The following is a 26,179-nucleotide window of genomic DNA, read 5'->3' as shown; positions in this document are numbered from 1 at the left end:
TCACAAATTCCCCAAATCCCAAACGTCTCGACTAATAGTAAACGTGTTATAGCCGTATTTTAAGTAATTATTTTTAATTTTCCTCTAGAACGGCTACCTTCTTTAATTTACGACAAACTCTTGAGCAAATGCTAACATTCTACTAAGGCTGATTTGCAGCTGTTTACAAAGAAATTCCCGGTAAGATGTTTTCCTTTAGCATGTACGCTAGCTGTTTAGCTAACAAAACAACTTGGACTGTTTGCATGAACTTCCAACACACAGATACATTTATCTTATCAGTGTAGTCGCCAAAGAGACTGTTAGATCCGATAAAGTGTTGTGTCTTTTTTCACTAACAGCTCTGCTCTCATCGAGTGGAAATAGCACGTTAGGTCATCTTTGAGTTATCTGTGAAGTACATCAGCAACAAAACCTAACGTGACCTGTTGTTTGGTGCCAGTTCTCTCAGTTCCCGTAGGAAAAATAGGATTTTAACTGAAGATGGCCTCTCGAGGGAAATCAGAAACTGGAAAATTGAGGCAAAATATGGAGGAACAACTTGACAGACTAATGCAGCAGCTTCAGGACCTGGAGGAATGCAGGTGTAGTACAGAAAAAGAAAAACAATAAACTCCTCTTGTGTGCTTTTGTATATGAAAATCTGGCATGCAGTACCTGAAGAATAACAAAGAGAATAAAAAAACAGTGAGTAAATAAATGCTTCTCTATTCTTTTGTTGTGTCTCAGTTTTGATTCCTTCATTTGTTTATTCCAGAGAAGATCTGGATGAGGAAGAGTACGAAGAGACAAAGAAGGAAACTTTGGAGCAGCTGGGTGAATTCAATGACTCCTTGAAGAAAATAATGTCAGGAGATATGACACTTGTGGATGAACTCAGTGGGATGCAACTGGTATGGACAATTAATGTGCTACTACTGTGTATTAGGAGTGCATTAAATAGGTTATAGCACATTGATTAAGAAAACTGTTGATTAGTAAAATGTCAGAACGTTCAGATGTTTCTGTCTTCATCAGGCGATCCAAGCTGCCATCAGCCAAGCCTTCAAAACCCCGGAGGTGATACGACTTTTTGCTAAGAAGCAGCCAGGACAGCTGAGAAGCAGACTGGCAGAGGTTTGCAATGTCAAATATATATTGTATAATATACACACACACACACACACACACACACACACACACACACACACACACACAGAGTTGTGATAAGAAGTTTACACACCCTCATCATGTGCATGAATATCATGTTAATTTGGGGCATTTAATGATTTCTTTGATGTTTCATTTTTACTTTCTGTATTAATGACTTGGAAAAACATGAATTGTGTGCACAAGATTGAATTTAATTTGGATTTTCTCTAAACCATACAGTCTCAAACATAAACATACATTCCCACTAATATTTGATTAAATTGTCATCTCCACTTTTGCTTAACATCAACAATCTTCTGGCATACTTCTTGCTGCATATCTGACCGATCTTCTCGGCAGTGTTGGCAGAATCCATTTAAATTGGTCGGTTTCCTGGCACAGACACGACTTTTAAATGCAGTCCATACATTTTCAACAAGAATGGGGTCGGGGCTTTGGGAAGGTCATTCCAAAAGCTTAATGTTAGCCTGTTTTATCCAAACTGAAACCAGTTCTGATGTGTGTTTGGGATTATTGCTCTGATCACGTGTTGTGTTCATTTGAGGTGAAGTTGAAGAATTTAGAGGTATTCCTCATCCTTCATTATTCCATCCACTTTGTCCACTTATTGAAAGATTTAAGTGAGTGCATGTCTATATTTAAACCTATTATTTCACCCTGTGTGGATTGGAGGAAATCCCCCAAAAAATTCAAACTTGTTTTAAAATTCTTCTTGCTTAATATCATGAAAGATGTTTGCTGGAAGAACAGTTCAAAGAAATTATCAAAAGCCCCAAATTGCCATGATTGCACACGCATTTCTGACCACAACAGCAGAGTTCAGTCACACCTCAGTGTTTATGTGTGGATTCATTTGCCGACCGGTGTGTGGCATACTGTGCAGATGGACCGCGATGTGATGGTGGGAAAACTGTCACGGGACGTGTACACGCAGCAGAAAATGGAAATCCTCACTGCCTTGAGAAAACTGGGGGAGAAGGTGAGGAGCACTCAGAGCACACATGATTATCCACAGAATTGAGGATGATTCAGCGGCTTGTGCTACGTAAAGTCTGAAATGATTCATTTCAGTCATGCAGCCCTCACTAGCTGCCTCAAATCTTTCCTTTCATTCATGTTGTAATTATGTGACAGCTCACCCCAGAAGACGAGACGTTCCTCACTGAAAACGCCACAGCGACCCTGAGCCAGTTTGAAAAAGTGACTGCAAACCAAGGTGAGCATAAAGATGATTTTACTACAAAACTGATACTTTCTCAGATATTTCTGTTGACCTCATTTTGCTTTCTTTTTTCCAGGGTCCGAAGACAAAATAATGGCTTTAGCTAGCTCTGGTGTGAAAACAAAGTCATAGCAGTTCTGCAAAAAAAAAAAAAAAAGTGTGTTTTTAATGAAGACAAAAATGTGCCATCCGATTATGGATTTTCTAAACAATCAGTGCGCTTTTAAGTGCTACTGCAGACGCTGACACTTTTAACAGTATTGTTTTATATGTACACGTCAATCTTTGTAAATGTCTTTTAATCGTCCAGATAAAGTGTAAAAATGTATTTTAGGTACGAGCGTGTGATTTGCTAAAAGGTGCGTGAATGTAGAGGACGGCGCAGACAGTTTGTTATTATGATCTTGTGGTTTGTGCAGTGATTCTTTATTCCAAAATTTCAATATTCAACAGTGCTGTTTTTAGGATGCAGTTTTCCTTCAGGGTGTATTTTTATTTCAGCTAAAACTGTGCCGTCACTTGTGTGCAGGTGAGATGTAGAGTCTGATATCTTCAGTAAAACTCGATGAGTCTTTCACCAGTTTAGTTGAAATGTGCTGAGTCTGCAGGGTGGATTAGAGCAGCCGTCGTCCAACAATATGAGAATCATAGTTTTATTAATAGTGTGGGTCTTCGGTCTGTTCATGGAGAAAATACAAAGATTTTACAGGATGAAGTAATGAATCGAGACGCTTTACCACTATTCAGTGTCACTTGGGTGTTTCCATTATTTTAATGAGTCCTCTATGCATTTATTATCATGCAACTCAAACTGATGACTGTAGTTTCATGTTGACAGTGATGAAGTTTGATAGCTTTTAAACTCGCATCAGAGTCTGTGTAGAAGTGAATGTCACAATGTTTACAGCATTAATCTTGATATTCTTGCTACTTTTAATGTGAGTAAAAAGAAAACTAACAACAGGCTTCATGTTTTATTTCCCACCATGTACACTCACCTGCCACTATGTACACCTGTTCAGCTGCTCATCAGCATTAATATTTTATCAGCCAATCACATTGCATGTAGGCATGTTAGCATGGTCAAACAGAGTACCGTGAACAGTATAAAAGCATGGATCTGATTGGGCTGCTGCTGGTGGTGTAATGGTGTGGGGGATATTTTCTTCACACATTTTGGGCATCAAATAAACACCACAGCTTACCTGAGTGTTACTGCAGGCCATGTCCGTCACTTTATGACCACCGTGTATCCGTCTTGAATCTTTGCCGAAAGAATTAAGGTAATTCTGAAGGCAAGGAGGGTCCAACTTGATACTAGCAAGTCAAATCTAATAAAGTATCTCATGAGTGTATACACTGTTACATTCGTGGATGCTCATTTTAAACATGGGCAAAGTCTGAAATAATGAGATTGGCAAACATACGTGTCGTCCCGGAGTGCCTAAAGCTTCAAACTGCTCTCAAGGTTCACTTCAGACAGTTTTCAAATCTTGTCTCTGTATGATGTCACTGAGAGTGGGTATCATAAATATGCTCTGAGCACAGGAGGCCCACCCACCTGCTGTTCAAACCCGTTTTTGAGGGGCAGCCAATTCTAAGAAAGGGAACTGAAAAATATACCCAAGCATTAAGGCCTTACTGGTATTACTGGTGGTTCTACTATACACAGTTTGAAATGTGAATCATGCAAAGCAGCCCTGGTAGAGCGCACGAATAAAAGCATGGAGTTGAAAAGGAGCATAATAAATCCACCAGCTCTATATTTTATCGTGGAGCTGTAGCAGATCTCAGTTTCACCACCAGAGGGCAACAGTGCTCAATATTTACAAAAAAAAAAAAAAAAAAAAAGACTCACAGCACCACCCAGGGTGTGTTCCCATGCTGTGCACTGGCACCATGTTTACACTAGAGAATACAATGAAGGAAAACAAGAGCAGACAGAAGTTATACCCCATCTCATCTTCCTTTATTTTGTTTACGAGCAAGCATCAACCTCACTACATTTGCCTTTCAACTGGTAGAAAAGAGAGCAGCTCCAACAAGCACAAAGGAAACATCCAACCACGCTGAAAACACCGTCACCGTCCATTTTGAGCAGATTTTAAAACAAAGAAGAAGAAAAAAAAAATTCTTGAGTGTCATGGATGTGTGAAACAGACAATCTGAGAATCAGTAGTGTATCACGTCTCCTTTCTCACTCCGGTCTCATAGGCCCACGTGGAGCGTACACACACACTTGTGGTACATGCAAAGTCAATATACCCCCACCCACCTGTCCATCCACCCACCCTTCCTTACTTCATCTTGATGTTGTTACAGTATGGTTGCATTTCAGATTGTTAGGCAGTGACATTCATTGGGGGCGCACCAGAAAGCAAACGAGATGCTAGTGAACCTTTCAACTGTAGCTGAAATGTGGACATGAAGTGTTTGACACAATGAAACCGTGAGAATTGCGTCACCGACAGGCATATATACTCTTGTGAAATTTCATGCTGCCCTAAAAAAAAAAAAAATTTAAAAAAAAAATTGTTTCTCAACAGCTCAAGCAACAGCACACTGTTAAAAAGAAGAAAAAAGAAACTCACCTTCCACTATACACAAATAGGTCAGTATACACGCTGTATGCTGCCAAAGCAATTTCATAATGTACATCTTTTAAAGGTGGATTCCGTCAATATGATTTTTAAGTACAATATCTATAGAAGATACAATGTGGATCTACTCCTCTACACATCAACAAGGACACGTGACATCTACGTAAAATATTTTCACCTGTAATAAAACTAGCGTCGGCCTATTATCGCGACAAACTGAGAGAAAACGTCTCCCCAGCTACGAAAGAAATCTAGCATTAAAAATAAAAATAAAAGAGCACGGATAAGTGTGTTTGTTAGACCAGCTAATTACGCTATGATCGGCAAAAGGCACTCCCATCTCAGCCGGCTCAGACCTGGCGCCCCCACCCCCCCCTTTTTATTTTATTTTATTTTTTTTAGTTTTTTCATTTTTTAAAACAAGCCAAAGTCATCATGGAAGGGAGACTGTTCACTAAGTTTCAAATGCACACCTATTAAAGAAAATCAAATAAATCAAATGGATTCACTGAGCTGAAAACAAAAGTAGCCTGGAAACTTTTTACATCAACAATAATAATAAGCGTTGAAGGTGTTTTTAATTAATTTTGGCCTCTGAAAACGGATTTGCACGCATAGACTTTTCCAATCCCGATAATGCCATTTTCTGCACAATCCAAAGCCCCAAACATGGTCGTAATAAATGCAGGTTTGGGAAACGCTTATATTTTACTCTGTACCCTCCCATAAAAGACGAACACTAAAATCGTTCAGTGTGACGGCACGTTTTTATCTGGTCTGGTGAAAGATTATATACAAGTTATGGACAACAGTGTCTGAGAGGAGACAAGAGGTCGGACACACTTTCCCAATCGTAAGCTTCATACTAATACCCGAAGGAAAATAAGTTTACCAAATGTAAACAAATATCTTTGAACAACTCTACAGTACAGTTTCATGTACAATAAAATCTAGTGGTCTACTGCAAAAAAATATCTCACTTTAAGATTCAAAGATTCATTTTTAAAGTGTTTTCCTGCTGAAGCAGCAAACAGTTTAAAATGTACCTCATACAGGCTATGTAGTATTATTTTAGGTAAAATAGCCGTGCCATGAAAAGAAAAAAAAATAAAACATTGCCAGCAATTCAACGATTCAGCCAGTCTCCACTAAAGCTCAAACATTTTCTTTCAGTAGCTTGAAAGGGTTTCTCCTTGAACCACAACAGGGACTGGGACAGGGACAACGGTTTTAAAGCTGCTGAGGACATTTTAGTACCCTTATTTTCACCACGAACGGCACTACTGCTGAGCCGATCTTTGTGATTCCACACGACATTTTCTGAAACTGAAAGAAGATTCCCTCTGTAGTGTACATCAGTGAGATCTGCTGGGAATGAAACAACACTAAAGCCAGGAGTAGAGCGTTGCCACGCGTGCAAGCGAAGCAAAAGCATCATGTGAAGCTGAAACCGTCAACTAAGCCCTCGGCCTACGAGAAAGCAAAAGAAACTACTTTACTCCTCGCAAAAGATTAAAGAAAAGGGACGAAATGGACACCTTTTTGTCATGGAAACCGCTGAACAGTCCTCGGTTTCGCATCATGGAGCGAGACATTTTGTACAAGCGTGATGGAACAGCTTTTGCAGAAATTCAGCGGCATGCTGCGACAGCCTGTGTGACACAAATAGTCTACATTACATAATCGTAGATATTGGACCCCATTGATTAGGTCTTCACTAACACATTGACTAATTACATGGTTTCATTATATTTACAAAAATCTTTAAAAAGCAATTTATTTCTCTACACATGACTTCCCCAAAATTTCTCCATGCACTAAAAAGAAAAACAAAAAAAACAAAAAAAAAAGAAATGGAAGAGGAAAATGCAGTCTACTTGTTAAAAGCATCATTTTCGATTCACTGTGGACTACAAGTCAAGAAAACCCAAGTCGGAGCTAGTTGTGAGTTTAGCGAATTAATCTACAAGCATTAGCAAAGAATATACATCAGGAGAAGCGATTACTCTGCTCTTCAAAGCCGTACATCTGAGAGAAAACAAACAAAGTGCAGGGTTGGCTTCCTCACACAGTTCCAATGTAAGCCAGGTTTTCCTGGGAATTAAAATATAATAAATAAAAAAAAGTCAGCAATCTGGTGATGACTACACTACACTGAGTACCACCACTAAGATAACAACAGGAAAACCTTGACCATATATACGCTGAAGGGACTTTATGTTTCTCCTTTTCTTGATTTTTTTTATTTTTGTTAAGTTTTTACATCATGGCTCCTAGACATGAAACTGCAGGGAGTGCTGTGTTTGTGAGTGTGTGTGTGTGTGAGGGAGGGAGTATGAGTGAATTTCTGATGTGTGTGTCAGGAGCTCTTGTTTGGGTGTCTTGTGTGTGTTTAGTAGGTGAGGGTGGAGTCGTCCCACTCCAGCTGCTGCTGTCTGCTGGCCCCCTGCTGGTCCTCCGGCTCGCCGCCCTCCTCGTCTTCGCTGCTCTCTGACTCAGCGCTCGTGATGTCATCTTCTTCCTCGCCGTCCTCGCTCTCCTCCTCCTCTTCCTCCTCCTCCTCGCTGCTGTGCTGGTCCTCGTACGTCTGCATTAGTGACAGCGAGAGAAAAGATGGAGACTGTGACTGTGGGCACTCATTTTGTGATCTTAAATACTCAATTACTTAAATTGGGCGACCAGGGGGGTTCAGGGGGTTGGGAAGCTCATCTTGTAACCGGAAGGTTGCCGGTTCAATCCCCAGCTCTGTCTGTCTTGGTTGTTGTGTCCTTGGGCAAGACACTTCACCTACCGCCTACTGGTGATGGCCAGAGGGGCCGACGGCACGATATGTCAGTCTGCCCCAGGGCAGCTGTGGCTACAACTGTAGCTTCCCTCCACCAGTGTGTGAATGTGAGAGTGAATGAATAGTGGTATTGTAAATAAATATAAATGCAATCTATTATTATTATTAAATCCGTGTTAGAAAAACTTTATACAGATCATGGCTTTGCTGAGCACCGTGCAGGTTACCTTCCTGTTTCACATCATTTTCATGTATGTAACTGTGTTTGGACAACAACACAGCAGCCTCTGCTAATCTGACAAGTGCAGGCTCCTTTAGATGTTTTCTAGCAAAGACTAATCTGGCCTTCTTATTGCTCCTTGTTGTAAATCCTCTGCATTCCCATTTATGAAGACGTCTCTTGATTATAGACTCTTCACAATAATACGCCTACCTCCTTAAGATTTTGTTAAACACTTGGAATAAGCTCCACGTTTTTCATCTGCAAAACTTGAGCTAAGTCTGCCCTTCAATCACATCTTGTTTGCTTAAAATCCTCTGTGGTGGTGACAAAGGTTTATCACGTCCACTGTTCTGAATTTCACACATTAGAAAACACTGGGGCCATTAGACACAATAAAAAAAAAAAACCCAACAGTCATAGCAGTGAGCCTTTCAAGGTAAACTCGATGTCATTGAACTGTGCACATGAGACACATTAACCAAACCTAAATAGATTCGGACGTTTCAAGTACACTTTGATGTAAATATGACGGAAGTTCAACACATCAGGTGAAAAGCTAACATGGGATGTAGATTAGCATTAAAAGGCAGCGACATACAATAAAACCACGGGAGAGGATTTAATGCACGTCTCTTATTGCCGAAACGCTGCATTATCTCAATAACTTTCTCCTACGAACCAAATCCACGCAATAAAAATAACAAACCACTTTGAAAGAGTCATTTCCAAGATACTCAGGAAATTGAGCGTCTCGTTTCAGCTCTGTTTAACAAAACAGAGCTACCAAAAAAGGCCATCATCTTTTAACAAATCTGTATGTCTCACTGGCGAGTTTGTATATGATCAGATTATTTTGGTCAAATGTGTAAAGTCTCACTCGGCAGATGTGCTGTGATTTAGTCACAGCAGGATGGGAGTTAAAGCAAATCAAAACGTGGTAAATAATCGGTCCTTTTAACAAACAGTAAAGCAACAACGAGTAATCGAATGACTCAGAAAGACATGAATCTTCTTGTACAAATATATTCAGCCCACGAGCTGACTCATTCGCTTCATTTTGGGCTTTTGGGAAAAGAAGCTGCTTCCTTTCGTTTCATTCTTGTGCGTCAGTCAGGTAATGTGACTTACATATTTGCAACAGAGTCTCTCTCTCGTCCCCACAAGGCTGCTAATTACAAGGGGCTCAGACAAAACTAGGGCACAGTTTTAACATCACCCAGTTCGCATTAGCAGGCGAAAAGCTGTCTGGGCTACAGCCTAACACCAGCAGCGAAATTCTGTTAAACAGCTTTTCACCAGTTAATCACCATCATAATCATGTTTTTTGTTGCTTATTTTGCTTCCCTGCTTCCTCCTCTCTTGTCGTTTTACCTCCATGGGGTTTACGGTGATGGTGAGGGCTGAATCGTCCCAGTCCATCTCGTTCTCCTTGCCGTTTTCCTGGTCCCTCATGGTGCGCTGGTGTGCAGCTCGGATGCGGAACACGCCCAGGATGATCATGAACACCAGGAAGCTGACGCACACCACGATGACGATGGTGGCAGCGCTCGGAACCACTACGAGGAGGTAAACCACATCAGGAAAAACACAGTGATTAGTTAGACGCAAAACAACACTTCACGATCAAATATGTGGAGCCGCAGCTTCCACCGCCGCTTTGGCTTTATGGCGTGCTCCCAGCGATCTGTACACACACGTGCTTTTGGCTGTTCAAGGTGTTGAGGCTGTTTTTCTTTAAATAGCTTAGCCCATCTCGCGCCAACCTGCTCCACTTTCCATATTAGCAGGAAGAGCCCTCTCTGGTGCAGTGGCGAGCTTAGCGAGGCAGTCAGCTTAGAAGAATACAGAAGCCGGAAAATAAAAGGTCGTGCTCAGTGTGCACTGCCTGTACAGATGTCACAAACAGCGCTCAAAAGTAATCCCTAACTTGGTCCATTAAAAAACAGACACACTACTAGTGTTTCATACATGCCCCACTTCTGCTTAGTAGGCTGTAATCCTCCTGCTTCATATCACAAATCTTTTTCTACAGCAACAATTAAGCTGATTACTGCTTTGATTATGATATTTAGTGTTGCATTCAACAGATAAACACGATATTGCAGCCAATACTGAGGAAAAAAATAAACACTACTGCTTAATTTATTTTCCAGGCATCCTTAAATTAATTTTTGCAGGAAAGATTTTTATACTTTGATTTTGTGTCTTTTTCCACGTCGCTGAAACAGATGCATGTTTGATTTTTTCTTCTTTTTTTTTTTTTTTTTGAAACTTTGGTGAATCGATGGCTGCAGATGACTACTGATTTTCTATGCAACCTGCTGAAAAAGGATGAAGCATTCTCCATGTTTCAGTACCTGAGGCCTGATGAGCGTTGACCAAATTATGCCCAGACAGATCCACAGAGGCGTGATGGACAGGGTTGATGAAGTTGGGCTGCACCATGGCATTGTTGGCATGCTCCATGGGACTGGCTGTGTGGATTACATTAACCTAGAGAGAAATAAAGACCACACTTGAAGTGAGGGCGCACAAGTATGTGGATAACACCAGGACAGGCTGGTCACGGTTCAGTGTGCACGTGACAAACGCTCAGACGTACCTCGACCTTAAAGTCGTTGCTGATGTAGCGACCATTGAGTTCAGAGCAGACCAGTTTAAATTTCCTGTCAAAGAGAGCCTCGGTGTGCCAGTTCTTGTAACGGATAAGGTGCAGGACCTGCTCGTAGTTGGCCATGGTGTTCACACCTGGACCACAGAGAGGGGGGGGAAGTGTTAATGACACTAAGTCATTTTTCCTTCTTTAATCTCACAGAACTATTAGAGGTTTTACAGAAACCAGGGCTATATGCTAGTTAAGGCTTCCTAGCCGAGCACGGTGGTCTGTACCGGTGATGACGAGTCCCACGTTGGATGAGCTCATCTCTAAGCTGCGCTGCTGCAGCTGGGACATGTCCACTTCAAGGCTCTCGTGCTCTCCGTCCAGCTCGTCTCCCACCACAGTCACTTCACACGTGTCCAGGTTGTGCATGATTTCCTCCGACACCACCGTCTCTTGGACTGAAAGAACAAAAGCACAAAAACGATTGAGGAGGAAGATTTGGAGCACTCTTGAAAATCTGAAACAGCACTCCTTCTCTATTTCTTCAAGAACCGGCTGCCCTTTCCAAACAAATAGATACAGATTAAGAACAAGGGAACAAATATTTGTGATTTTATTTCTGTTCAATCAACAAAACAAAGTAATCTAAAGAACTGGAGTAAGAGAGAAAGATCCAGAACTGATGAGACATGCTAAAACGAGTCAACTACTGACATTATAGAATATGCAACGTGCTCTTTAGAAATGCTGGTAAACAGAGAATCCTGGCTCCAACAGTTAGTCCAATAAAACAACTACAGCAGATTTAGCAATGTTATTATACTTGTATATCAGAGAAAGTGATTTTATTATTTAAATCATAATGTTGTAATAGTTGGCATCCTCAGCTTGCTTATGAAACAAATTAATATTTCATGCATCTACTGCCTGTACCATTTGACTCTTCAAAGCTCCATTTTAATGACTCTTAATTATCTACCGTGTCATCTCTTGTTTGCGAGGTGTGTAAGGTGGGGCAGGGTAATGCAGGTGATAGTAGCAGAGCTCTGTAAGCCCTTTTGTCCCTTATGGCCTGCTGCTCACCGCAGGACGTCGTATCTCGTGGTATCTGTGTCAACCTCAGAGCTTGTCTATTGTGTCTCCTCCACTTAACTTATGTGCAAGCTGAACAGATGGCACCCTCCCTCTCGCTGTTTTTCCCAATCCCTTCATCCCCCAAGCGTAATCCTCAACATAGACTGCTACTGTAGTTCTGCACAGACGTCTGTACTGTACACACCCTGTAACTGCAGAATCATTCACTGTCATAGGTGCAGACAGGTGAGGGTTTAAAGGGAAATCAAACCAGTGAGTGTGTGCGCTCTATTTTTGTTGAGGGGACGACATAGTATGTGCACGGGCCTATGTGTGCAAACGGAAGACCAGCTGCTTTCTTAACAAGCACCTAAAGCTCAGGAGGTACAATGAGAAGGTTGGTGGTTCGATTCCCAGCTCCTCCAGTCCGGATGTGCCTTAAATCACTCCAACACATCATCACTCCGTAATGCCATCAAGGCAATAATTACTATTACATATGCAGCCATGTTTAAATGGACAGGTTCAGGTTAGCTCCTGTGTATATGCTAAATCCTATTAGCATGATAGGAAGTTGCTTCAGAGTCCAGTGTGCACATCTCTTACCTGTAGGGTCATCGTCAGCTCCCTCTGCAGCTTCAGACTCCGTGTCGGCCTCCACTTCACGGGTGATGGTGCTCACAATGCGTAGCTCGGGGAACAGCGTCACTCCTTCCTGGCTCTCAAATTCAGCTGCACTGCGGGCAAAGTGGTCAATGCCGCTCAGGCTGATCTTGGGTTCTTCTGGTTGCAGCACCATCACGTAACCTTCAGCATCTGGCACCGTTACGCAGGACTCCTCGTTAAAGCATCTGTGAAATAGACGATTTTAAATGCTCAGAAATGTGATTTTCCTTCTGTCTTTTTTTTTTTTTTTTTTTTAAATCACGTTGCTGCTTCTCCCTATAGAAGAAAAGTGGCATGCTGAATAGTTGGGAAGGTATGTGAACAAATTTGAGCCAACAACAGTGTGCGGCATAAAAGACAAAGGCCTTTATTTGTGCTTGTGTAGAAGCCTAAAGCTCACCTATCTGTACAAATGGCAAAATAAAATTGTTTCATCAGTTCTTGTGGGTATTTGTGTATTTTTATGCATCAAGCTGTTTGATGTGTAACAAATAAAGAACACATTCTTTCTTTTCACTGACATTAAATGTCACTTTGACTGCAACAACATATAAAAAGCTAATTTCAAAAGTTCCTCATCAATTATAAAAATTTAACTGCCATCACAAGAAAAAATAAAAACAATTTAGTCTGATTACTCAGTCCACATCATAAAGCTGGGAGCTGATGCACATTTGTGCATGTGCAAATAAGAACAAATACTAAACGACTTCACCAACTGGAACAAATCTCACACTAGGCTCAGAACAACCACGAGAGCTTTGATATATTCATTTCATACTCGTGTATAAATCAGTAAAACTACTGCTGTTCTTACTGACTTTCCAGTGCTGCAGACATCAAAGAGAATAGAAAAGAAAGGAGAGGGAAAAAATGGATACTGCTCTTCAGTCTGTCATTCTCAAGCAGCAAAACACATTGTGTTTATTCTCTTTGTTATGGGCATCAGGTAAAACTCTTGACCTCCATTTTACCTCAATAAACCATCCTCACATTTTAAGCAGCAGCAGAGAAGCTTTCTGAATGTCTATGAGGCAGAAAGGACCTGCTTTATAAACAACACAGGGCTGCTGCTGCCGGCCAACAGATGAAGTGACAAGACACAGGCCAGGCTGCGAAAACAATAAGTGCTTCTGGCTTCTTCTTCTTCTTCTACTTACTTTACTGTGGTTGAGATACGCAGGTGCCTGATTCCAGGGGTTGGGAACTGGCGGGAGTTTAAGTAGGAGATGTGCTGCATGACCTTGTCAAAGGCATCGATGTCGTCACCTTCCACAGTCAGAGAGGACTGGTTGGGGTTGAATTCCACCTGAGAGAAGAAAACAAGGTGAGGGATTTGTGAATAACATGACCTGTGACTGATGCTGAGCTAACAAACATAAACAATCCTTTCCAGCATCAGTCCTGGAGAACCACTTAAAGTAATTCATTCAGCAAAAATGCAACTTTTGAGGTAAATATTCTCCAAAAGTTGCAGGTTTAAAATTAAAAATTGTTTTGTTTTTTTTTTTATTTGGTTGGATGTTACGAACCACAGTTCATTACTTGAGCGAGCTGTCAAATGATATAAAAATGATTCACTTCACAAACTCAAAGCTTTCTTTGCCTCCTCACCTTGATAGCTGAAGCTACCTCCTCAGGCAGCTGCACGTCCAGTCCTTCTTTGCACGTGTACAAACAGTCGATCACCTTCTTGTTCTCCAGCTTGCCGGTGCGGATAATCAGCCCCGCTAGGTTACCGCGGAAAAACTGCGCCATTCGAGCATTTCCACCTGGTTTCCAAGACAACACATAGAAGTTATTTAGGGGGTAGATTTCACAGGCTTCACCTTTTCTGAGCTGGAGCTTCAAGCATGCTGTCGCACTGTACAAAGCTGGCGTGAATGGAGTTCATGCAAGTTAGTATGTGTGCCCTTCAAAAGGCCCGAAGCCCAAAGAGCAAGACAGGCAAATGATTGATGAGCTTATGCACGCCAGCGGCAGCATGCAACGCTTGCATTAAAAGGGTGAACGGCTTACTGTGGGAAAAGAAATGACACCAACAGGGAAAAAAAAAAAGAAACTCAAAGGGATTGCGTAAGATAATGATGAATTAATCCTCTTTAGTCACCTCATTTTCACAAAATAACAGAGCCATCTTGAGGGCCGCAAAATGCTCATGATCTGAAATTTGGAGTTGACATTTCGAGAGAGGTACGCCACTCCTGTCTTCCAGCTACATCATAATGAGCATTAGTCTGCACCACTGCGGAGTCAGCGACAAACTACATCTCAAGGTCGCGTATTCATCCACTGATGTGTGTGTGCGCGCTTCTGCTGCAGGTTTGTTATGTGATACAGAGGAGTTACTGCTTCCAGCCTCAAGGTCAAGCTCTGAAAGAAAAGCCAGCATGGCTAAAAGGCTGCAGCTGGATCGGACTCTTGACTCGTTATAGATTTATTTGCGATCTGCTGGTGTATCAAATGCTGGGGGAAAAAATAAACAAATAAGGGGAAAATGAGAAAAAAACCCAACTGCATAGCTTTTGCAGTTAGAAGAGAAAATAAAATACATGGGAGTCAGGCGCCACTGAACATCAATACTGCAACAAAACAAATTATTTTTGCATCTAGAATGGGTAGGAATCATTCTAGTCTTAATGGAATGAGGATGCAATTAGCATGGTGGGACATTGTGGACACATGGACATATCTGAGTAGTAAGGGAAAGACGTGAGCAACCTGAACTGGGCTCAGAGACTGTCTCAGTGTCATTGTCATGTCCTGAGTTTTCTGTAAAGGACAGAAACAAGAGAGCAGGAAGAGACAGGGAGGAAGGTTGAGGATCTGGAGGAGAGATTCAGATGCTACATACGAGGTCACGTCATTAATATTACAAAGAGTTAATACGCCATTGGCTGAATATAAAGTAACAGTTTATACAAGGTAGTTTATGTCATCTAGCATGAACACAGTTTTAACTCTTTCTAATAGAGTATCAAACACACAAAAGAAGAACTTGTGTTTCAATACAATGCATATAAATGATATAAATGTCAAAAAAGAGAGCTCTCCAAAAATCAGTTACACTGTTTACCTTGCCAGCAGGCACCAATCGTGAGCTGAGTTTCTATCTTGGAGGCGTGCAGTGGGTAGTCCTCTGTAACCAGGAAGGGCTCAAAGGTAGTCCCATCCACAAATACAGAAACAGTGGGGAACTCCACATTAAGCACATAGTGATGCCACTCTTTGTCACACACCTGGAAAGATGACAGCAGGACGAGTGAAAACCTGAAATCTAGACTCTGCAGTACACTGAAACCTGGTTTTTATTATTATTTTTAACTTTATGTGCCGCCTCATGCTGTGCACTGGCACAAAGTTGAGTTTTGGAAGCAGCAGACCTGGTCGAGCTTCCAGTGAAACTCTGCGGGTTTATAGTTCTCTGCCTCAGATGGCTCCTGGCGTAGGAGAAAGATCAGCCTGCAGTTGTGGACGTAGAGCGAGTAATGGTGTCTGTTCATCTCTGCAGAGAAGAAAACGACAGAAGAGATCAGGATGAGAAACTGTAACTCTAAAATATTCAACAATTTCCCTTGTGGGATAAATTAAATATCTGACTATCCATGGAAATGTGTAGCAATGTATTTGTGGAAAATATCACAATCTTCTTAAGAAACCATAACAAATGTGTTTTCGTGATGATTCTCCAGGTAAAACTGAACTCTTGTGCTCCAGCTCAGTGTCGAAATCTGTAATCTGTCAGAACACTAAGTGTTGAGAAGGTGTGGACTGAATACAGGCCCTTTTAGCAGCCTCTCTCTATTAAAAAAAATCGCTATGTGGCTGTAATATGCACAGTGTGGTTTAGCAACGCCTTACTGGAATTAGCAAAACCTCAGGAGAAAACAGAAAACAATGCCTGGATGGGATTTTACAGACTGACGCAATACCTGTGAACATTTAGCATTAATGGTGCCCTCATATGTATGTATGTAGCCATACATCTAAAACATAAGTACAATGAGTGTGCTGATAGAAATGGATGGTCCTTAAATACCCTGATTCATGGATACATAGATTATGCTTTTTTTTTTTGCGTCTTCACAATCACTCTTAAAACGCTGAACTATTTGCCCACATAGTCTCTCACAGAGTGGGCATCCTCTCCTTGTATCTGATTCTGAAAGATTTAACCTTTATGGGAAGGTTGTTGTTTTTTGGTAACCAATTAACACTTATTAATACACCATCAAACTGACACAAAGGTGGTTGTAGCTAAGGAGGCAGACCAGGTCATCTACTAATCAGAAGTTAGGTGGTTCAGTCCCTCACTGCTCTGCATGCCAAAGTATCCTTGGGCAAGATACTGAACCGTAGGTTGTTCCTAATATATTGATTGTAGTGTGCGCGTTAGATGCAAGTGCTTGCATGAATGCAGTTGTGAATGGTCTACGTTAGAAAAAGTGCCCATGCAGAGTAGAGCAGGGTGATATGGCCAAAAATATTTATCACGATATATATTTGAAAATTTGCGATAACGATATAACCGACGATATAATTGATGCGAGACAAAATACAACTCCACAACATTACTAGCGCAAAAAGACAACCTTCCATTTATTTTCACTTAAACAAGAAGCTGGTTTTTATGTACATTAAAGCTTTATAAAAATGTAACAGTGCAAATGCAAATTCCTTGCTGAAAGTTTAACCAAAAGGCATTTCCAGTAGAAATGGGCTGGCATATCCTGAGCATAACCACGTATAATATGGTTATATGGTTAAAAAGAGGTGCTTTGCAACATTAAACTGCAGTGTGCAGTACGCATTTTTCGGACCATAAGGTGCACGGGATTATAAGGCACATTAAGCGAAACAAAGCAGTCAGATAAATCAAACTTTATTAAACTCATTCTTCTTGCTTCCTCCACTTCTGTACCATTGATTCATTAATGTTGAATTCTCTGCAGCTGCTCTATTCCCATGTTGTTGCAGTATATTAATGACTAACCTCGTATTGTGGATGGATTATCTCAGTTGTTCTCCTGACTGAAGTTTGGTCCGTTTACAGCATCCTGCCATGCGATTGCATTTGTCTCTAACCATGAAGAACCTTCACGTTAACTTTTATAAGTGGAAAAGTGTTAGTGTTCGTCCTCCAGCTTCACTGTTTATGTTATGCTAACATAGCTGTGTCGCTAGCGATCACGTAGCACATCATTATATACCAGCTAGCCCAACTTCAGTAACCCTACAAACGTCACTGCTGTTTAGTTTCCTGTCTTCATTTATGTTGGAAGTGATAGCAGAGCTGTACGTTTGATTTTTTTCAGAAATCTCTCAGTCAGAACATACAATATCATGCTTAGGTAACTAGCGAGCTAACTTCCGCTAGCTTCCTGCTAACTTCTAACTCCGTTATTAAATGTAATAACTTTTGTTTTCATGGATGCCTGGAAGTTAAACTTTATAGTTACACCTGGTAAAGCAGCAATGCTGATCGTTTTATTAAAGATGAAAGAATTTAGACAGTTTTTAACTCTTAAGTGATGCTGCAGTGTTGTTTGACCTGAAGCATATGGAGTTTAGGACCCAGATTACTCCCAGATTTAAGAGCATCTTAGTCCGACAAATATGACAATAACAACGGCCGCTTGCATGTTCTGCAAAAAAATGTGCTTTGTTGTGTATCTGACGGACAAACACCAAACCAGTTCCACATCACGGAAGTTGCACCATTTTTACAAACCAATTCTGCTTCATCTGTTTCACTCAACAATCGGCCATGTGCGTATGAAAACAAAGGCACTGCGCATGCGCGTTTTACTCCCATTCTATCGCGATATTTCATTTTCCTATCGTTGCCTAACATTATACCGGTATTACCGTGAACGGTATAATATGGCCCAGCCCTAATGCAGAGTAGAAAAACACCATATAAGAAACAGTCAATTTATCATTAACATGAAGCAAATAAAAATTTTAAAATATGGTTTAAATGATGAAAATACATTTCAGTTTTACGTGGTTCTGTAAAGCTAAAGCAAAATGAGATTCGTCTTTCTGTTCCAGACTCTGCTGAACAAAGGTCACAAATGACCCATGATCTCATGGGTATGGGAGCTTCCTGTCCAGGCCACAGCCCTGATGTAATCCTCCTTATATAAGCAGCTGGGCCGAAGCTGATGAACTGGCTCCCCGTCACTGGCCACGGCAGAGACTTTACAGTCCGTAAGATCAAGGAGCTTGTGACCATGGAGAAAATTTACAACTACTGTCAAAATGGAAAGGTCAGCAAGCGCTCAGCAGGATGTGAGAAAGAAATTAAAAAGGAATCACGTTTCCATGTGTTAGACCACCAGCTGAGCACAAACACTGATTATAGCCTGAAGTTTCAATGGTAGGGTTTTTTTGTTGTTGTTTTTTTTTTTAATCAGAGGATCTCTTCAGACACCATATGTGCACCAATAATCAGTATCCGCCAGATATTTTAACAGCACAGTTTTGAGATTAATGAGTCCATGTGCCATGCTTATTATATGTATGAAACAAGACGCTCTGTCCTACAGAACTCTTCAAACCTTCTGTTCCAAGATTTTTATTAATATTTCATGCCAGCATTACAGTATTATTTGATCTTATCATGCCACTGGCGAATGGATGCACTTTATTACATTAGGAAAGGTGAAAATTGGGTAGTGCATGTCATTTATATGCTAAAAACAAGGCATTTTTGCCTTTTGATAGGTGGTTTATATATAATGGTCTAGCATATATAATTAAACTTTTGTGGCTATTAGCATGATTTTACTGGAATTACAGCAATAGGGACATCAAGGTGGCACTGTAGCCTTACAGCAAGAAGGCTCAATTCCACTGTGTGGAGTTTGCATGGGTTTTCTCGGGGTACACTGGCTTTCTCCCACAGTCATGCAGTTAGTGGGGTTAGGTTAATTGTTGAATCTAAATTGCCCATAGGTGTGAATGTGAATGAGAATGATTGAGTGTCTCTATGTGTCCAGAGTACATCCTGGACAGACTGGCAACCTTTCCAGGGTGTATCTTATTATAAAGCTAAATCTTCAATTAAAGTGGACTGACAGGAAGATTTAATCTATACAGTGAGTCAGTTATCTTTTCCCCCCCTTTTTAACAGTTGAATAATAGTTGGAGCCTTTAAATACGCATGTTTATTTTATTCACAATAAGCTGTGACTCCTACCCGTTTTGTCAGAGTTGCAGAGGATTGTCTCCTTCTCGTGGGCCCCAGGGCCGTGTCTCATCCACACAGAAATGGTGAAGGGGTCCTTCAGGCTGGTGCTCACCATACCATTAGGAACCTTGATAGCCTGGGTGCCATTAAATTCAAACACCTGATCGCTGTCGTGGCCGTTATCGGTTGGCAGCCCTACGGTCCAGTTAGCAGAGCTGCTGGGAGCAGGAAGGAGCTCCACAGTGCCGGAGCTGGCTCCTAATAAAGAAAGATGGTATACTTACTTGTATGTGGCTCACAGAGTTATAAAACAACTACTGACAAGGACCATTTCCAGTTCCTTACCACACAACTTATGCAGAGACTTCTCAGAGTAGGTGTCACGATCACAGCCCTTTCCAATATGGTTGGTTTCCAGTTCAATACTGGCCCGGATGGACGTGATTGGCTCATCACAGGTCTCCAAGTGCATGCTGGGGAAGAGGGCCAAACTACCAGTGCCAGGCTCGTATTCAATCCTCTTATTGAAGCCTGAAAAAGAAGCAGAGAGAGTAAAAAGCATTAAAAGATGTTATTTAATTAAAAGCCTTTTTAATACTAATCACTCATTAAGAAGTATTCCTCTTCTTTTGAGCTTGAATGAGGCCTTATAGTTTAAAGGAGTTCAATTATCCTTCTCAGCCTGTTTGGACTGCGTCAGTGATCATTTACATTCAACACAAAAGACACAACTTAACAGTGATGGCTGGCGAGCTACAACAAAGGAGGAGAGCTTTCATACCTTGCCAGCTGGGCTTGCAGGTGGGCTTGACGCTGATCTTCACCAGCACGTCCTCAGAGGCTCGGTTCTTTCCGCAGTCGTAGGCGGTCACGGTCAGTTTATACATGCGCTCTTTGCCATAGCTCAGTTTTTCTGTGTTCTTGATAAAGCCTGAACAGAGCAGGTGGGGGGGAAAATGTAATTTTAATAGAAGGACCATTCTTTAACTTCAAAGCTGTGGCTGTGCTAAAATTGGCAGAGGTATCGGTAGGTGTAGAAATCCTCAAAGCACTAAAACATTAAGCGTTTCAAACAGAATTATAGAGTAAAGACTATTTAAAAAACAAAACAAAAGGGATTTATCGACAAGCCAAACAAACTGATGGACCACTCTTAGGATTCATAACATTTTGAATTGAGACGCTGTACTGAGAGTTATTTTCAAAGCTTTTGTGTATGCAGAGTCTCACAATTAAAGTGAAATTAAAGTGTCACATGACCGGTTCTCACTGATCTCCTCATATTATCACCCATCCTTATTTATTTTTTTAGTTAGGCATTATAATCGTCAGAGTTTGAAAACTGGGTCTTGACTTTTTCTATTTATTTTTTGTTAAAGATAAAAAGAAATCCTCTTAAAATCCGGCACTAATCACTGACCAGCTCGGTGACGTTCAAAGAACGCCGTCATTGTCTTGCAAACCGACAAGTTTGTGCTGAATTTTGAATGACGGCCCTGCAGCATCATCATTTAAACTAATCAACAGGCACTGTGAAGCGTGTCATTGCACTCATGAGTCTTGGGCGTGGGCTGCGGCTTTTTTCCAGTGGGCACAAAGACAAAGGCGCTATGTGAACATCCGTACCATCCTTGTCGATGGTGAAGGGCACATCAGGGGTCACAATCTCGTAGTTGCAGATTTGGCTAAACTGGAACGAGCAGTCGGCATCCACCGCCTCCACCTTCAGGATGCTGTCGTACTTCTTTCCCTCGATGACGGTGGCTTTGTAGGACTTCTCCTTGAACACTGGTGAATACTCGTTGATGTCGTTCACCTGGATGTGGACAGTGGCCCTGATAGAGAGATATTCAAGTTAGGACACTTTATCAGTTGGATAGTCGATGGTTTATTTATTTATGTTATTTTATTATGAAAATGAGACCTTACATGATCATCCTCATTCATGGATAACTAAGACTGATCTCAAATCCTGGAGTGGTTAAAATAAAATAAATTCTTGACTTTAAGCCCTGGCCTGGCTTTTGCTTGATTACTGCAGATGGAAAGAATAATCTTCTTGTGTTGAGTCGACTCTATTTGTAATCATTACTTCATCACTACTGATCTTTTTTGTTTTTTTGAAAAGGTGCAGCTTAATTTTCTGTTGACAGACAAATCAAATAACCATCTAATCATGACCCTTATTCCATTCATTCAAGATTGGAAATCCTCACAATCCAGATGTGCATTCATGTCACCAAATGTTCATGGATAATTACACGGCTCATTCGGGAAAGGATTCCCTCGACAGTTCCCACAATCAGCATAAAGACTTAACAAAACGCAGCTTTTGATTTTACGCCAAAACCACATATTTATATTTGCACACTTGTGTGCTTGCTCTGCTTTGCTTTCATAACCCAGTCGTCAGGGCAAATGCATCAGATTTGATGATGCATTTGAACCACAATCAGGATTTTTTTTACTTAGGAGACCTAAAATGATTTTTCTTTTTGTATTCCTTTATAGTAGCGTATGAACAAGTGATCACTGTGAGCCAAAATCTGAGGCTTCCCACTGCTCTGTCATATTTTTTTTAGATAGTTAAAAACATTTTATCTCAAAGAAAATGTGCTCAAAGATAATTGTGCAACACTTTTAGTGCAGGGGTTAACTCACTTATGAGACTTCTTCATGTTGGCACCATCAGGACCCTCTCCACAGTCGTAGGCTTGGATGGTGAAGGTGTGCTCCTTCTGCAGCTCACAGTCCAGCTTGTCCTTTGCCCTGATAACCCCCTCTCCAGTGGACTTGTCCAGGACCACTGCCTCAAAAGGGACATTCTGCCCGTGGATCCTGAAGCCGCAAATCTCACCTGAACATGTTAAGAGCCAAAACAGAGCTTGCTCAGAATAACTGGTGACCGCTGTGAAATTTAAACGTCTAATGAAGCGATTAAGCAATTATATTAACCACAAAACAAATTAATTAAACGCCTCAAAAATAAACAAAATCAAATCAAAGTCAGCCACAGGTTTTGGGAGCCAGGGACTTGTAGATTGAGGTGCGTGGGGTCTGTGGAGGAAGCCCGTGTGGGTGAGTAGTTTGGGGGTGGGTGACATTACGTATCAGTACAGAGAGTGTATTTTCCAAGCCACTTGAAAACATTGCATCCAGTCATGCAGGCAGAAACTGAAAAAATGTGGACAGGCATTTCACAGGAGTACTTAAGATATTAAAAAAAGTAAGTCATGAAACAAAGTTTAAAAGTAAGCATATAGAGCACAGTATATTTGTTGAGAATAAAAAAAACAAAAACGTTACATCCTATCTCATGAGACAAACAATATATAACACAAATTATAGGAACAAAAATTGAAATCCTTAACAATAGAGACCATTGAGATTCAGCCATCCTGGCTTAAATGTCTGCAAAAGAAAAGAAAAGGGGGAAAAAAAGCCCAGACAACGCTTAATATTTTGGCACAATTTGAGAAAAGTCTTCCTGTGTAATTTTGCCTCTGACCCAAAACTACTGCAAAATGAACTGAAAAGAAAACCATGAAATCATAGAGAACTAAACCAGTACAAAAACAGTTTTCAAACAAAAACAAAAGTACTGGATGAGAACTGGGGTTAGAAATATCAACTTGCTTGACATCCACATCAAATGACAACTGCAGCCATGCTAATGGTAGAGGTTAGTGGTGGAGAATTAGAAATCAAGAGATCCACTGAGGCAAAGATGCGATAACAGAAACTTTGCAGCAGAGAGAGTTTGCATTAGTTAACAATCTCAGCAATCTCACGTGAAGACTTAAAATGTCAGAAAGGTTCACAGGAGTCACTGGAATTGTGCAGCTATCACGAGGTCATTAACGGCCACAACCGAGCATGCTCGGTGCCTTTAAGATGGTTACACTTTAAGGTTCAGCTTCTTAAAATACCAATTAGAGTTTCAATTTCTGCTCCAATTGCCGCATGTTAAAGAGGTTATAAAATAATCCTACACAGACTTTTAAATTGGAGTTGTGTAGAAAATTGCTTTAGCCTTCTGCTTCCCCCCCTTTCTTTTTTTTTTTTTTCGGGGAATTAAAAGGACCGAATTGGACAAAACGGCAAAGAGACTCAGAACTCCTGTTTTTTGTTGTTGTGTTATTTTAAAGCGGCTTCTGTTTCCTGCTGACAGCTGAAAAACTGTTAGGGTCTGCAAACTGCAATGGATGTCTCATGCACAGATATTTCTAAGAACAGTCAGCCCCCACATCACACTTTTCATCCAGCTGTTGGAACGGCAAAAACTTCAGGGTGAGAAAATAAAACGCAAGGTCAAGAAAACCAAATGGGGAGTTTACAGAGCATGAGCACGAGGAGTTTCTGTGTAAAAGTGTGGATGCTGGTTTTAGCGTTAGTGGGTTAATAGTAACAAGTAAGCACAAGGCAGAAGAAAGAGCCCAAGATCACCTTCTTCAGTGAGGGTCACCTCAAAACTCTCTACAAGGAAGGGAGACAAGATAAACCCAGATCAGTTCAGAGAAGAGTTAGAAGCTGAGAGATAACACACACAGAGGACAGGAAGATAATACACGCTAGCTAAAGGCTTACAATACCTCCCTCAGAGAAACAAAAAACATACTGCGAGTGGGGAATAAGGGCTACACCAGAGTAAACAAGTACTAAACAAGTTAAAAAAGAAAAAGAATATATAATTAGAGGATAGTTTAGACAGTCCGTTTTAGACAAGTGTGGAAAGTCAGTCCCGTCACATTGAAATCATATTTCTCAAAGCGTCACATTTACCATTTTCATTCATTTTTTAATATATTTTATATATTAAACTTTAAGACATGAAGATAAAGTAGCTTAGGAAAAACAAAACGACAACTTCTTTTGTTGCTTAGCTGACGTTTTCAATCTCTTTAACAGGTGAGCTGGGCCTTTGTTTGTACCTACTGAACAATTAGAAATGGATTTCACATTAGCCAGTGCAAGCTGGTATAGTGGATGGATGGAGGTGCTGCTAAAGTCTGACATGCAGTCGGCACTGTGGCTGCTGAGTTTAACACGCTTCTAACGACCAGCTCACATCAGGAGTTTAGGATTTCCTTAGCTTTTCATTTATCTCACAGGCCTCTCAGTTCGGATCAGGTCAGCAATCACAAGGATAGTTAAACATTTATCCTCAGCCTGCCTAGTACTAATTAAATACAGTGAGTAATGTTCTCAATACATTCACACACTCACAAAAGGTTAATATCTTAACCCATTTTCCAGGAGCTGTGTGGCAGAAACAAGATTCTTCCTCCTTTCGCCTTGTCTATTACTTCTCAGGGAATGAAATAACCAGATCTGGTGGGTGGGCCATTCTTGCTTTGTGTTTCACACTTGTGTTACAGCACAGTCATCCATGAGCACTGAGCTTGTGTTCAAAGGCTTTAGTCTCAGCCATTTCAGTTCCAATTACCCTGCCCGTCCCACAGCGAATCAGCCTTACAGACAACTTATATAGCAACTCCTCGTTCGTGGTGAAGCTTCTGTTCCTCAGACTGACTTAAGAACCTGGGATTGGGCTTCTGAATGATCTGCAGGCTGGCTTAAAGTGAACCCTGCTTGCTGGCACAGAAGAACCGACTAAAAAGGAGGCTGCATGACAGAGTAGGTCACCCCTGCTGCCACGTGAAGCCGGACTGCTTGCTCTGTCTCAAAAGAGCAAGTTCACAAGGACACACAGTCCAATCGCAAAAGGCCTGCTCATCAAAAGAGCTGAAACAAACAGGACTCCCCTCCCCAAAGCTCTGCATTCAAAACAATTTTTATGTGAAGGGAGACAAACATCATGCAGAGAGTTGGGCATATTACTCTAATCATGGCTCTCTTGGTGCAGTTGTCCACCTTAAAAAGCTGCCAAGCCAATCAGCTCAGGAGAAATTTCACATAACTTTGTCAAGAAGATTACATTTGGCATGTCCTGTGGCGTGCACGTGGATGCTAAAGCCTCACATTCTAAATCAGGGGGAGTAATCTGTGATTAAAACAGTCATATAAAGCCTGGTGAGAGCACCGAGTGTGAAGAGAGCCGCAGACAAGAGATCACACAACTCATGTGATGTGAGATGGTGGGAAACCATTTCCAGTGCTGTGGTGCTTTGAATCATGGCCAAAGTCAAGCCTGATGTGATTAAAAACCCCAGAGCTAATGCTGCCTTGGTACATAAAGCACACTAATTGTGCCTCTACAGTGGGAGAGAGGGAGGGGGGGAAAAAAACTTGAAAAAAGTTTTTGATCTGAATATCAAAAGGTTCAGCCTGGAGGATATGGTAAGAAACTGTACATCAGTATGGCAGGCAAGTCATAAAAAACTAATGTGCAGAAATGTGTTAGCAGAACTTATTCAAGAGTGAGCTGACAATTAAGACCTGACAGTTACTGTCTTCTTTCTTCACTGCAGACTCACTGCTTTGATTTGTATCCGTGTGCATAGCTAATCTAAGATTACAACCTGTATCACAGAAAGAATTACGAGCAATGTATAATGAGACACCCTGCAGGGAAAGAGACCTCCACACATTAACCATGACATAGATGTAATTTTTTAAAGAATCAAGTGTTAAACAAGCTTTATTCTATTTCATTTATCAAGAAGAATAAGATTTTAGCAAGTGGATGGACTCTTTTTC

At 41.1% G+C, this 26,179-nt stretch overlaps 2 protein-coding genes across 5 annotated transcripts in view; one reads left to right on the top strand and one right to left on the bottom strand.

Moving 5' to 3' along the window:
- The first annotated feature begins 2 nt into the window (after positions 1 to 2).
- Positions 3 to 2,540, top strand: lzic (leucine zipper and CTNNBIP1 domain containing). Its single transcript, XM_080900137.1, has 7 exons — positions 3 to 180; positions 443 to 584; positions 758 to 893; positions 1,018 to 1,116; positions 2,036 to 2,131; positions 2,287 to 2,368; positions 2,451 to 2,540. Exons 2-7 carry the CDS (start codon positions 484 to 486, stop codon positions 2,504 to 2,506), a joined length of 570 nt encoding a protein of 189 aa, XP_080756263.1. The 5' UTR covers positions 3 to 180; positions 443 to 483; the 3' UTR covers positions 2,507 to 2,540.
- Positions 2,541 to 4,306: 1,766 nt separating this feature from the next.
- Positions 4,307 to 26,179, bottom strand: part of clstn1 (calsyntenin 1) — a 39,879-nt gene continuing 18,006 nt past the window's right edge. Inside the window, exons 3-19 of one of the 4 annotated variants that reach the window (XM_080899883.1) lie at positions 23,966 to 23,995; positions 22,181 to 22,376; positions 21,146 to 21,354; positions 20,301 to 20,450; positions 19,865 to 20,050; positions 19,529 to 19,777; positions 15,708 to 15,829; positions 15,401 to 15,563; positions 15,046 to 15,096; positions 13,939 to 14,096; positions 13,485 to 13,633; positions 12,265 to 12,509; positions 10,872 to 11,042; positions 10,585 to 10,730; positions 10,340 to 10,475; positions 9,354 to 9,538; positions 4,307 to 7,561 (exon numbers count right to left, since the gene is read on the bottom strand). In XM_080899883.1, coding sequence (XP_080756009.1) covers positions 7,367 to 7,561; positions 9,354 to 9,538; positions 10,340 to 10,475; positions 10,585 to 10,730; positions 10,872 to 11,042; positions 12,265 to 12,509; positions 13,485 to 13,633; positions 13,939 to 14,096; positions 15,046 to 15,096; positions 15,401 to 15,563; positions 15,708 to 15,829; positions 19,529 to 19,777; positions 19,865 to 20,050; positions 20,301 to 20,450; positions 21,146 to 21,354; positions 22,181 to 22,376; positions 23,966 to 23,995 — 2,741 coding nt within the window. In that variant the 3' untranslated portion in view covers positions 4,307 to 7,366. The remainder of the gene's footprint in view (positions 7,562 to 9,353; positions 9,539 to 10,339; positions 10,476 to 10,584; positions 10,731 to 10,871; positions 11,043 to 12,264; positions 12,510 to 13,484; positions 13,634 to 13,938; positions 14,097 to 15,045; positions 15,097 to 15,400; positions 15,564 to 15,707; positions 15,830 to 19,528; positions 19,778 to 19,864; positions 20,051 to 20,300; positions 20,451 to 21,145; positions 21,355 to 22,180; positions 22,377 to 23,965; positions 23,996 to 26,179) is intronic. The other 3 variants (XM_080899885.1, XM_080899884.1, XM_080899886.1) reach the window with 3 other exon arrangements.

This window comes from Rhamphochromis sp. 'chilingali', assembly GCF_963969265.1.
Source record: "Rhamphochromis sp. 'chilingali' genome assembly, chromosome: 12".
Classification (NCBI taxonomy): domain Eukaryota; kingdom Metazoa; phylum Chordata; class Actinopteri; order Cichliformes; family Cichlidae; genus Rhamphochromis; species Rhamphochromis sp. 'chilingali'.
Note: the sequence above shows the minus strand (reverse complement) of the source record. Positions and strands in the feature narration are given on the sequence as shown.